Source organism: Aegilops tauschii, chromosome 2 (assembly GCF_002575655.3).
Source record: "Aegilops tauschii subsp. strangulata cultivar AL8/78 chromosome 2, Aet v6.0, whole genome shotgun sequence".
NCBI lineage: Eukaryota > Viridiplantae > Streptophyta > Magnoliopsida > Poales > Poaceae > Aegilops > Aegilops tauschii.
The window spans coordinates 546,619,489-546,633,000 of NC_053036.3; the positions used below are offsets into that span (position 1 = coordinate 546,619,489).

The following is a 13,512-nucleotide window of genomic DNA, read 5'->3' on the forward strand; positions in this document are numbered from 1 at the left end:
ATTAAAAGGCTGCAGCGCATAATGTCCGAATGCTACAGCAATAAGTTTCAATGTTGAGTAATCATCTACACAAAAGCTATGCTGAAAACTGCTAAGTGTTGAGAGCCTTTCCTATGTGTGATCTGGACCGTAGGATGTGGATTGGATGGAGATTAGAAGGGTAAAGTTGCAGCGTGACTTCACTTGATAAAGGCACTGGATCTCAGTCCGAGCAAAACGGCCAAAACTGGGCCGTAGCGCGGGGAAAAAAAAAAGGAAAAGCCGCCACTGCTGCCCGCGTGCTCGCTTCCCCCTCCCTCCACCCCCAACTCGATCTCCGGCCGCGACGCGACACCGCAGATGGCCAAGTCTGGGTACACGCGCCCGCCGCCCGTCGCCGAGGACGCCGCCGCGCTTCCCGCTCCCATCGCCGTCCTGTACGTGGCCAACTGCGGGCCGGCGGTGGGGCTGACCCACGACGACGTCGCCGCGGCCTTCGGCGCCTTCGGGGAGGTGCAGGGGGTCAGCGCCGCCGACGACAGCGGCGCGCGCGTCATCGTCCGGTTCCGCGAGCCCGCCGCCGCGGGGGCCGCGATGGCCGCGCTCCACGGGCGCCCCTGCGGCCGCCTCTCCGGGCGCGTGCTGCACATACGCTACTCGGTGCCCGCCCCGCCCAAGGCCCCCGTCGCCGTCTCCGCTCCCCCGGTGGCCCTCTCGTCCTCGGAGCTCGGCATCCCGGGAATTCACCTGGTCCAGGAGTTCGTCAGTGCCGCCGAGGAACAGGTCCGTGAACTGGAGTCTCGGTCTGGTTGTCCTTCAAAGGCTTCAATTGCCCCCTGGCTCACTTGCTACGTAGTACTCCCTCCGGCCCATAATATAAGAGCATTTTTGACACTAGTGTCAAAGACGCTCTTATATTATGGGACGGAGGGAGTAGTAGATTTGGGTTGAGCAACGTGTCCCCTTTTGCAGGAGCTTCTTGCAGCTGTGGATAGTAGGCCGTGGAAAAGGTTGGCGAAAAGGCGAGTTCAGCACTATGGTTACGAGTTTCTGTATGAAGTAAGTTCGATCTTGTAAGTATATGACCATCCAGAATGTTCTTCCCTCTGTGACTCTGTATCCCTGTTGCAGTTAGTTAGTCAGACTCGTTGCCTTGTTTAGTATACTTCCTCTGTTCATTAATATAAGACGTTTTAGAGACTTGTATGTGGTCAGTCTAAAACGTCCTGTATTGGTGAACAGAGGGAGTATATAATAAGAAGCTCAGACTGTCAGTTGTGCTTTTAGTGCAATATAAGTTCATGTACTATCCAGATCATATGATTCTTTCTCAATACGAAATAAGAAAATAAAATGTGCCTACTAAAAGAATGTGAATTACATTTTGCCTGATTTTGCTACACCTGTAGCATCAATTCTCACCTGCCATGGCCCTTCACACTGTTGGTGCCATTTCGGCAACTCTTTCTTAGTGTAGTGTACACAACAAAGATAAAAAACATGCCTAGCGTAAAGAAAACGAAAATTGGACAAAAGAAGGCTGCTTTAGGAAGTTTCACCGTGAAATACTATGCGGTCAGCTTAACTCCTTTCTGTAGATGGGAATGGTTTACGTACCTTGTACCATGAATAACTTTCCATAGTTCATATCTCCTTTGCCACTCCTTACTTTTAATCATCAAATCTTGGTGTGAAGGCTCCTCAAAGTTACATTGTAACAAGGTTTTGTTGACTTGACAGACTAGGAATGTTGATTCGAAGCAGTTCTTGGGTGAATTGCCATCTTTTGTTTCGAAAATCCTTGAGAAAATTGTGACGTTCCCTGGCGTGAAGAATTGTACTGGCAAACTGGTGGATCAATTGACAGTAAGTTTCCACGTTCCTACCACTGTTTTGGTTTCCATTGAACTTGACAACTGTAGCTTAAATTTCCTGTTTGTTGGTTTGGTACGGCCTAATTACAGATTTCTTTTCTTATTTATCTATTGCTAACAGTAGTAGCTCTTGACAACCAATGGTAGAATTAACCTGGTTGTGTTTACAGGTAAACGAATATCCTTGTGGTGTAGGTTTGTCTCCACACATAGACACACACTCAGCATTCGAAGAAATGATTTTCAGTCTTTCCTTGGCTGGACCTTGCATTATGGAGTTCAGGCAATACCCCAAAGGCAGTTGGCGTGCTCCAAGTGTGGTCAGTGGAACTGATGAAGGTAGTATCCAGGATCCACAATGCATACGGAAAGCTGTATTTCTACCTCCTCGGTCAATGTTACTCATGTCTGGAGAAGGTCGATATGCTTGGCATCACTATATACCACACCATAAGGTATTTAATGTTTATGTCAGTATTTTGTTCCTCCTTTAAACATAGCATTGAACATACAGTAATACGAATACAAAAGTTAGCTAGTAATCTCTGTAAGTGTCAAATAGTTAACTTGTCGTACTCCAGCTCTAAACATGACATTTCACATACAGTAATTCAACCACCAAGGTACATAAATTAACTACTGAACTTCATTTTTATTCACAGGAATCATGTATATGTTGGATAAAATATCAACCTTATAAATAAGTCTTTGCCAATTCTTCTCCTGTATTTAATACCAAATGATGCAACATTGTATAATAGTTGTAATGTGATTCTTGTAGATTGATGATGTGGCTGGTCAAGTCATTAAAAGAAATTCGCGGCGGGTTTCCTTCACTTTACGAAAGGTCTGCTGTCAATTGACATCACTATATATCACACCATAGGTATTTGATGTGGCTGGTTTACTCATCCCCTTTCTGAATTAAAAATTTCAGGTGAGGATGGGTCTTTGCGAATGTGAATATGGCCAATTTTGTGATTCACAGAGCAAGTAAGATATCAACATAGGATTAAGGATAAAATCTTGAACATTACCTGCTACACCATTGGCGAATTCGTTATCACCAACCACAGACTGGTGATCTGGTGGATGATGTTTCATAGGACAACCACTCCAACTAAGGAAAGTCAGCTGAAGCATATTTGAGCAAACCAATAGATAGCACCATTCCACCAAGTTTTGTATCTTGTAGCGAACTAAGTTTGAGACTGAAATTCTCCCGGAGTCCTGATTTATCCGGTTGAAATATTTTTGTTGTATTTGTACAACTACAGTGATCACCATTTATTATCATATTGTTGATATTGTTGTGGAATTCAATGATATCATGTCAACGTTATTCTGGAACTAAATTCTACTCCCTTCGTTCCATAATTCTTGCCTTGGTTTTATTTCAAAATTTGAACTAAAACCATGACAAGAATTATGGAATGGAGGGAATATGATTCTTTCACTGCTGGGTTCTTTTGCTCAATGTTTCATTTGAACTTTAGTGCTTTGGTGTATCTCCAACGTTTCAGTTCTTTTGCTGGTTTTGTTGACGGATTCGAGCTACTGTTCTGCAGCTATATCGTGGGGATGCTTCAGGCAGTACGTTTGAGGCTTGTAGTAATTTGCTACCTTGATCTGAGTGATTCCAAATATGTTAGTACAGAGTGCAGAGTGCAAGCTGGGTAATCATGTGATCTTAAGTAAGATATTACATTCATATCTAGAATGCTGAAGAAACATCATTAAATTGGCTGTATAAGTATAACCTTGTGATACTTTTCTTTAATTGACATTTTACATGAATGTTTACAGCGTCTCAGTAGCAACAAGTATGAACAAAAATTTGATGTACACTTCATTCACAGGGGCGTACTCACATGTCAGGTCTCAGAATTAATGCTGTCTACGCTGCAGCTGGTTCTCCATCCAGTGGTTCATGGTCTTGATCTCAACATCTTGTTTCATCTCTGATGGATGCGTATATTGATATCAACTTGTTTCATTTCCGATGGAAGCATGCGATGTTGTCTCGGCGCACTTGCTCACTTTTCACCATGGCGGCGTCGCCTGCAGGCTGGGGTTTCATGTTTCATCCACTCAAAGACTCCAGAGGAACTGTATTCTGGGAGAAGGCAAATCATGACATAACTGCAGGTAGCAGGAGTTCGATCCATGACAGTATGAGCTAATCACCACCTGCTAATCTCCAGGTATCAACAAATCTTCCATCTATCCGTGCCATAAGTACTTAAACTGTTAAATGATTGCGTCTGTACTGTAAGAAGTATCTGCATCCAGCATCGAGAACATGTGATCATTTTCGGGGCAATTTTGCTTTTGGTTTCTCTCCACAGATCTGTCCTGCAATGCTGCACTCTGGACTTTGATCCAAGTAGAACCAGCCTCTTTCCTCAACCCCCTCAATCTCATCTCCTTTCTCAGACCATCAGCGCTACTCCAGTTACCTTCAGCAGCAAATAGCTGCGACAGCAAAACATTGTAGCCTGCGTGACCATACTGCTTCTCGATGTTGAGCACCTTCTCAGTCGCCCATGCTGCCAACTCCATCTTGCCCTGCGTTTTGCAGGATGCAAGAAGTGATCCCCAGATGGCAATGAAGTTTCCATCCTCACCCAGGCTTTCTACAAAGTCGTATGCCTCGTCCACCCTCCCGGCTTTAGCCAACAAATCCACGATACAGCAATGGTGCTGAGGGGTAGCTGAAAGCCCAAATGTTTCCATTGACCTGTACAAAGAAAGACCTTCGTCGACGAGTCCAGAGTAATTACATGCTGAAATGGCCGCCAGGAAGGTCACGGCGTCAGGCTTTAACCCCTTGTCTCTCATCGAGTAGAAGAGGGATAGTGCTCTCTCGCCGAAACCGTGCTGGCCAAGACCAGAGATCATTGTCGTATAGGTGACAGTGGTCTTCTCAGTCATGCCACCAAAGACATTCTCTGCAGCAGAAATCTCCCCACACTTGGAGTACATGTCGACAAGAGCTGTACCTACAAAGACATTGGTATCCAGAGAATGGCGCAGCGCAAAACTATGTATCTGCTTCCCTGCACATACACCCCCTCCAACGGGGTCACAGGCAGGAAGCACTGAAGCAAGTGTCACTGAAGTAGGTTCCACACCTGCCTCGATCATTGCCCGGAATGCTAAGACTGCCTGTTCAGGCTGGCCACCCTGTGTGTATCCTGCTATCATGGCATTCCAAGTGACTTCATCTCTGTTATTCCCATAGCCATCAAACACTGTCTGAGCCATGTCTATGCGGCCAGACTTGGCGTACATGTCTATCAGATAGCTCTCCAAGCCTTCGCCCTCAATGCCATGCCTGATGAGATACCCATGCGACTGTTTACCAATCTGAAGGTCTCCTGTATTTGATGCTGCAGATAGCACTGCAGTCAATGTCACCGTATCAGGAATGAAACCTGATTTCTGCATCTGATAAACGAGCAACAGGCCCTCCAAGTCAAAATCATTTTGCACAAAAGCAGTGATCATGGTGTTCCAGGAAACAATGTCCTTCTCTGGCAACCGATCAAACAGTTCAAATGCAGTCTGAACATTGCCGCATCTCGAGTACATCACGACAAGCGCATTACCTAGTATCACAGGCAGTGTGCTGTGCATTCCTTTCATCAAGTAGCCATGCAGTTGCTGGCCCAGCCTGACATCTTGTGACTGCGACGCCGCTGTGACGGCTGACAAGAAAGTCACAACATCAGACGGAACCTCTTTTGACCCCACTATCTGGATAAAGAGATCCATGGCTTCAGAAAACTGCCCATTCTGCACGTACCCAGTGATCATCGTGTTCCAAACCTCAATGTTCTTCTTGGCAGCACGGTCAAACACTATCCGAGCCGACCGCATATCCCCAATCTCAGAGAACATGCCGATTGCGGAGCTGACAACGAAGAGATCATTGACATACTCCACCCCATGCTTTATCACCAAACCATAGAGCAAGAATGGCCAGCTGGGATCGCCGCTCCCCGCCGCCGGGAAGACGTTCACGAAGCTGACCGGCGTGGGCCTGACGCCGTCCTCCAGCATGCGCACGAACATCTCCAGGGCTTCATCGGGGCGTCCCGTCTTGACGTACCAGCCAAAGAGGGTGTTCCACGAAACGACGTTCTTCTTAGGCATTGCGTCGAACAGCCTGCGGACGACATCGACGCGGCCGTGCCGGTACCTCGCGCAGGAGGCGTAGAGGTTGAGCAGCGAGTTGCGGAGGACGGCGGTGTCCGGGAGCGAGCGGGCGCGGCGGAGGAGGTGCGCGTGGACGGACCTCCCGAGGCGCAGGCGGCGGGAGCGGGCGCAGGCGGTGAGCGCGCACGAGTAGGTGTAGTGGTCGGAGCGGGGCGCGGGGCGGGCGGCGTGGTTGAGGAGCGCGTAGAGGCGGAGCGCGTGGTCCGGGAGCGCGGCGGCGACGTAGGCGATGAGGAGCACGTTGCAGAGCAGCGTCGGCGGCGGGCGCGGCAGCGCGTCCAGCAGCAGCCGCCGCGCCTGCTCGAGCCGCCCCTGCTTGCAGAGCTTCTTCACCTGCGCCACCGCCAGCTGCGTCCTGCCCTTGCCTCCGCCTCCGGCGGCGGCGGCATTGGCGGCATTGGTGGGGGCGGGTGGCGGTGAGACGGCGCACTGAGTAGGAGCCATGCGGTGGTGTCGCTCCTCCTAGCAGCTCTCGCTCTCGCTCATCTCCTCATCCCCTGTGACTGTGAGCCGTGCCTCGTGCCGGGTCGAGCGGCGAGGAGGGTGAGCCACAGACGCATCGACGGCAGAAGCGTATTCGCAAAACCCGCTTTCTTTTTTTGCATCTATATTCTTTCCTTCTTTTTTTAATTTCACTGGCAGCTTTAGTTGTGAGGGGATGACAAATTCTTCAGAACAACATGATAGTTTCATCATAAAAATACATTTTTTTGTTTAAAACTGTCACTGTTTGATCTTACAAAACAACTAAAACTAGTATTAGGAAAAAAGCGTTCGCTTGCCACCCCCAGCTGACGACGTTCGTCAGATAACATTATCGAAAGTTTTATTCTTTTGACACTGAAAAAACTTGCTTCTTCTGTTTAAAAAATAAATGTCTCAACTTTAATACAAACTAAAGTTAGCATAAAGTTGAGACACCTATTTTGAACGGAGGGAGTATCTTCTTGCTAATATAAATGATATTGATTTTTGAGGTGAAAGTTCAGATTCCATTGATTTCATGTCTGTGTTGCTTCGATTTCTTCACTCCTCCCAAGGGAAAAGACAACTAAGGTTCCAGTCGCCTGTCAACGTATCGCCGATCTGCCTCATCTCCCGTGGCTTTAGGGCCATGGGAGCGTGATGGACCCCAATCATTTTCGGCCGGAGGGCTCCATTTTTATGTGTTAGTTTTTTGAGTTTTGTTAGGGTTTGTGTCCTGCTAAAAAAGCGAGAAGATGGCAGCTCACTAAAGATGGAATAAGGTTCTCCTGTTGGAAATATGCCATAGAGACAATAATATTGTGTTATTATATTTCTATTTTCATAATTAAGAGTTTATATTTCATACTATAACTGTTGTGATACTGGAATATGTGATTCAGTGAAAACTCATATGCACGTGTAAAATGATAAACGATATAATATAGGTTTCCGGTCTTGCCTCTAAGACCGATTCAAGTGTTGTTGGTGATCATGTTTTTCGGATTTTAGGATATCGTTAAGTGTAAAGATAGTCCTAAAACAATATTAAGAATATGACGTTAGAAGACCGATCATATTGAATCGATCCAATCATGTTTGTTATACTTTGAGATAATATTGTCCGAAATCAATTGTTATAGGGGTGTTAGCATGTGTTTTAGTTCCCCAGACCACGCGAGAATCGTAGTCACTTCCGAACGCGATGGACTTTGGGGATGCTCAAATGTCATCTGTAACACGGTGATCATAACGATAACTTACGGTTCATCGGAAAGTTTGGCAAAGGACTAGATAGCTCGAGAGTGGGATTTGCTCCTCGACGATGGAGATATATTCTTAGGGCCCTCTTGATGTGACAACATCCATCATTGTCTGTCCAGACACAGGTGACTACGTCAAGCGGATGCCGAAATACTTCAACGAGAAAGAAGAACAAAACCGACAATAAGGAATAAGGAGTGGCAAGAGCCTAAGCTTGGGGATGCCCAAGGCACCCCAAGGTGACATTCAAGGACAACCAAGAGCCTAAGCTTGGGGATGCCCCGGATGGCATCCCCTCTTTCGTCTTCGTTCATCGGTAACTTTACTTGGAGCTATATTTTTATTCATCACATGATATGTGTTTTGCTTGGAGCGTCATTTTATTTTCTTTTGTTTTACTTGCTGTTTGAATAAAATACCAAGATCTGAAATTCTTAAATATTAGAGAGTCTTCACATAATTACATAATTATTCGACTACTCATTGATCTTCACTTATATCTTTCGGAGTAGTTTGTCATTTGCTCTAGTGCTTCACTTATATCCTTTTAGAGCACGGCGGTGGTTTTATTTTGAAGAAATTGTTGATCTCTCATGCTTCACTTATATTATTTTGAGAGTCTTAAACAGCATGGTAATTTGCTTGGGTTATAAATTTAGTCCAAATATGATGGGCATCCAAGAGGGATATAATAAAAACTTTCGTATAAAGTGCATTGAATACTATGAGAAGTTCGATTCCTTATGATTGTTTTGAGATATGAGGATGGTAATATTAGAGTCATGCTAGTGAGTAGTTGTGAATTTGAGAGATACTTGTGTTAAAGTTTGCGACTCCCGTAGCATGCACATATGGTGAACCGTTATGTGATGAAGTCGGAGCATGATTTATTTATTGATTGTCTTCCTTATGAGTGGCGGTCGGGGACGAGCGATGGTCTTTTCCTACCAATCTATCCCCTAGGAGCATGCGCGTAGTACTTTGTTTCGATAACTAATAGATTTTTGCAATAAGCATGTGACTTTATTATGACTAATATCGAGTCTATGGATTATACACACTCTCACCCTTCCACCATTGCTAGCCTCTCTAGTACCGCGCAATTTTCGCCGGTACCATAACATCCACCTTTACCTTCCTCAAAACAGCCACCATACCTACCTATTATGGCATTTCCATAGCCATTCCGAGATATATTGCCATGCAACTTTCCACCGTTCCGTTTATTATGACACGCTCCATCATTGTCATATTGCTTTGCATGATCATGAAGTTGACATCGTATTTGTGGCAAAGCCACCTTTATAATTCTTTCATACATGTCACTCTTGATTCATTGCATATCCCGGTACACCGCCGGAGGCATTCATATAGAGTCATATTTTGTTCTAAGTATCGAGTTGTAATTCTTGAGTTGTAAGTAAATAAAAGTGTGATGATCATCATTATTAGAGCATTGTCCCAGTGAGGAAAGGATGATGGAGACTATGATTCCCCCACAAGTCGGGATGAGACTCCGGACGAAAAATAAAAAGGAAAAAGAAAAAGAAAAAAGAGGCCATAAAAAAGGAAGGCCCAAAAAAATGAGAGAAAAAGAGAGAAGGGACAATGCTACTATCCTTTTACCACACTTGTGCTTCAAAATAGCACCATGATCTTCATGATAGAGAGTCTCCTATGTTGTCACTTTCATATACTAGTGGGAATCTTTCATTATAGAACTTGGCTTGTATATTCCAATGATGGGCTTCCTCAAAATGCCCTAGGTCTTCGTGAGCAAGCGAGTTGGATGCACACCCACTTAGTTTCTTTTTGAGCTTTCATACACTTATAGCTCTAGTGCATCCGTTGCATGGTAATCCCTACTCACTCACATTGATATCTATTGATGGGCAACTTCATAGTCTGTTGATACACCTAGTTGATGTGAGACTATCTTCTTCCTTTTTGTCTTCTCCACAACCACCATTCTATTCCACCTATAGTGCTATGTCCATGGCTCACGCTCATGTATTGCGTGAAGATTGAAAAAGTTTGAGAACATCAAAAGTATGAAACAATTGCTTGGCTTGTCATCGGGGTTGTGCATGATTTAAATATTTTGTGTGATGAAGATAGAGCATAGCCAGACTATATGATTTTGTAGGGATAACTTTCTTTGGCCATGTTATTTTGAGAAGACATGATGGCTTTGTTAGTATGCTTGAAGTATTATTGTTTTCATGTCAATATTAAACTTTTGTTTTGAATCTTATGGATCTGAATATTCTTGCCACAATAAAGAAGATTACATTGATAAATATGTTAGGTAGCATTTCACATCAAAAATTCTTTTTTTATCATTTACCTACTAAAGGACGAGCAGGAATTAAGCTTGGGGATGCTGATACGTCTCCAACGTATCTATAAATTTTGATTGTGCCATGCTATTATATTATCCATCTAGGATGTTTTATATGCATTTATATGCTATTTTATATGATTTTTGGGACTAACCTATGAACCTAGAGCCTAGTGCCAGTTTCTGTTTTTTCCTTGTTTTTGAGTATCGCAGAAAAGGAAAACCATACGGAGTCCAATTGACCTGAAATTCAATGGAGATTGTTTTTGGACCAGAAGAAGCCCACGGAGCATCGGAGATGGGCCCGAAGAGTCCCGAGGCCACCACGAGGGTGGGGGGGGGGGCGCCCTACCCCTTGGGCGTGCCCCCTACCTCGTGGCCGCCTCGGAGACCCCCTTGACTTGTTCCCGACGCCAAAACCTCTTATATATACAGAAACCCCCAGAACATAACCTAGATCGAGAGTTCCGCCGCCGCAAGCCTGTGTAGCCACCAAAAACCAATCGGGACCCTGTTCCGGCACCCTGCCGGAGGGGGGAACCCTCACCGGTGGCCATCTTCATCATCCCGGTGCTCTCCATGACGAGGAGGGAGTAGTTCACCCTCGGGGCTGAGGGTATGTACCAGTAGCAATGTGTTTGATCTCTCTCTCTCTCTCTCTCTCTCGTGTTCTTGATTTGGCACGATCTTGATGTACCGCGAGCTTTGCTATTATAGTTGGATCTTATGATGTTTCTCCCCCTCTACTCTCTTGTAATGGATTGAGTTTTCCCTCTGAAGTTATCTTATCGGATTGAGTCTTTAAGGATTTGAGAACACTTGATGTATGTCTTGCATGTGCTTATCTGTGGTGACAATGGGATATTCACGTGATCTACTTGATGTATGTTTTGGTGATCAACTTGCGAGTTCCGTGACCTCGTGAACTTATGCATAGGGGTTGGCACACGTTTTCGTCTTGACTCTCCGGTAGAAACTTTGGGGCACTCTTTGAAGTTCTTTGTGTTGGTTGAATAGATGAATCTGAGATTGTGTGATGCATATCATATAATCATACCCGCGGATACTTGAGGTGACATGGGAGTATCTAGGTGACATTAGGGTTTTGGTTGATTTGTATCTTAAGGTGTTATTCTAGTACGAACTCTATGATAGATCTAACGGAAAGAATAGCTTCGTGTTATTTTACTACGGACTCTTGAATAGATCGATCAGAAAGGATAACTTTGAGGTGGTTTCGTACCCTACAATAATCTCTTCGTTTGTTCCCCGCTATTAGTGACTTTGGAGTGACTCTTTGTTGCATGTTGAGGGATAGTTATATGATCCAATTATGTTATTATTGTTGAGAGAACTTGCACTAGTGAAACTATGAACCCTAGGCCTTATTTCCTAGCATTGCAATACCGTTTGTGCTCACTTTTATCATTAGTTACCTTGCTGTTTTTATATTTTCAGATTACAAAAACCTATATCTAATGTCCATATTGCACTTGTATCACCATCTCTTCGCCGAACTATTGCACCTATACCATTTACCATTGTATTGGGTGTGTTGGGGACACAAGAGACTCTTTGTTATTTGGTTGCAGGGTTGTTTGAGAGAGACCATCTTCATCCTACGCCTCCCACGGATTGATAAACCTTAGGTCATCCACTTGAGGGAAATTTGCTACTGTCCTACAAACCTCTGCACTTGAAGTCCCAACAACGTCTACAAGAAGAAGGTTCCGTAGTAGACATCAATATCATTCGTATAATCATAGGGATCGATATGGACGTCGACGGTTTCGCTATCGGTAATTGAACGAAGGGGTTTCGTTCATCTCTATGATTTGCTGAACCTACGGGGTCACAAGCTTAAGGTAATCACGATCCGTTGAGTGTTAGTAGGACGAGAGTATCGAGGATTTATTTGTGAAATTGTTTATTAGTATTCAAAATAATTTCGAGAGGAAAGGAAGCGTTCCGGGGTCACCGGAAGGGTTTCGGTGTTTATCAGGGCAATACTGGATATTCCCGGTAAATAATATATAGGTGGAAAAAGTTCACATGATATTAAATTATATAAAAAGGACATGTTAATTGTTAGAAGGCTTTTATAATTAATTAAATATCAACGGGTCTTAAAAGGCCAAGAAGTGGAAGGCAACTTGGCCACATGGGCCCAAGTGGAGGTGCCCCCCCTTCCTTGTCGGAGGGTGGGGGGTGAATTGGACTAGGGGTGGAGTCCAACTCCTTCCCCTTGGCCGGCGCCCCAAGGAGGGACTTTACCTCCTTGGTAGCAGCCCTCCTCTCCCCCTCTAGCCTATATATACTTGAGGTATTGGCCCTATTGTCTACATAAGTTTTGGAGTTTTCTCTAGTTCATCTAGTTCTAGTTCCTCTAATCCTCATAATTAGAAGTTCAATGTGGTACTAATCTCCTCGCTCTATTTTTCGGCGATGATTAACTCTGCACGGCAAAGCGCTGCCGGATCATGAAGACCATACGCTTGCAACCAAGTAGAGAGGCCGTGCTTCCGGTCTTCTGTTCAGGGGATCGTTCGAGGGCGGTTCACAGTATCGTCATCAACGGTACAAGGGGCTCCAAGTACGATCTACACCGACTCGTCTACTTCTGCTGCACTCCGGAGTCGGTAACGATCATTGATCCAAACCCTATATGCATCTTCATGTTGTTTCTAGGTGATCGTAGGACGTCTTTTTGTTTTATACTATGTTTCCCAACATCTCCCCGCCTAGGCCTCGTCCTGGTGGTGTGTCTAGCATCATCAGAGGGCGTGTGCAGGTGTGTCTCTGGCGGATCTCGCATGATCCATTTTGTGGTTGTCTTTGGTGGATCTGCTCGGATTCGGTTTTCGTTCGTCTATGTTCGTGTGTTTTCTGGTTGGATCATTCCTATCTACGATTTTCTTCATCGACGGCGGCTATTGTTTTGGTGTGCTGGTTTTATAGGGCCTTAGAACGATGACTGTGGTGTGCCTTTGATTCGCTAGTGCTTGTAGTCTTCGCTAGATGGTCTACGAATCTGGATGTAATTATTATTATTTTTCATGTTTGTTTTACTGCCATGATTGAAGATGAATAGCTTTAAAGTTTCCCAATTAAAAGTAAAAGATTTCTCCTGTCGCAGAAACCAACCAGTGGTTGGATGGTCAGCAGAGAGGTGCATCTGAGACACCATTGATAAAATCTCAAATTTGATGTTTTGGCGTCTTATTCATCCAAAATATTCTTTTAGTGAGAGGTGATGTTCCCGCCAATAAAGAGGCATCCAAGGTGTAAACATTGTGTGAGTGTGTGTGTGGTGCTGAGAGTTGTAACCGGTGTTAGAAATAAGAAGATTTCATGTATTGCGGGAGCTTG

General features: G+C 44.8%; 2 protein-coding genes across 2 annotated transcripts; one reads left to right on the plus strand and one right to left on the minus strand.

Annotated features, from left to right (window-relative positions):
• Window positions 1–218: 218 nt before the first annotated feature.
• On the plus strand, window positions 219–3,190 carry LOC109760172 (alkylated DNA repair protein ALKBH8 homolog). The gene is made up of 6 exons (XM_020319001.4): window positions 219–762; window positions 952–1,038; window positions 1,720–1,845; window positions 2,024–2,308; window positions 2,635–2,700; window positions 2,791–3,190. Exons 1-6 carry the CDS (start codon window positions 340–342, stop codon window positions 2,848–2,850), a joined length of 1,047 nt encoding a protein of 348 aa, XP_020174590.1. The 5' UTR covers window positions 219–339; the 3' UTR covers window positions 2,851–3,190.
• Window positions 3,191–3,603: 413 nt separating this feature from the next.
• Window positions 3,604–6,673, minus strand: LOC109760173 (pentatricopeptide repeat-containing protein At3g22150, chloroplastic). Its single transcript, XM_020319002.4, has one exon. The coding sequence runs from the start codon at window positions 6,516–6,518 to the stop codon at window positions 4,104–4,106; it is 2,415 nt and encodes an 804-aa protein (XP_020174591.1). The 5' UTR covers window positions 6,519–6,673; the 3' UTR covers window positions 3,604–4,103.
• Window positions 6,674–13,512: the final 6,839 nt, after the last annotated feature.

Excerpts from the sequence above, each read along its gene's own strand:
- LOC109760173 (XM_020319002.4), bottom strand. The coding sequence starts at position 6,518 with ATGGCTCCTACTCAGTGCGCCGTCTCACCGCCACCCGCCCCCACCAAT.
- LOC109760172 (XM_020319001.4), top strand. The coding sequence starts at position 340 with ATGGCCAAGTCTGGGTACACGCGCCCGCCGCCCGTCGCCGAGGACGCC. Across the intron at positions 1,039-1,719 it reads GTTACGAGTTTCTGTATGAA|ACTAGGAATGTTGATTCGAA; the intron begins GTAAGTTCGATC and ends TTGACTTGACAG. Across the intron at positions 1,846-2,023 it reads AACTGGTGGATCAATTGACA|GTAAACGAATATCCTTGTGG; the intron begins GTAAGTTTCCAC and ends TTGTGTTTACAG.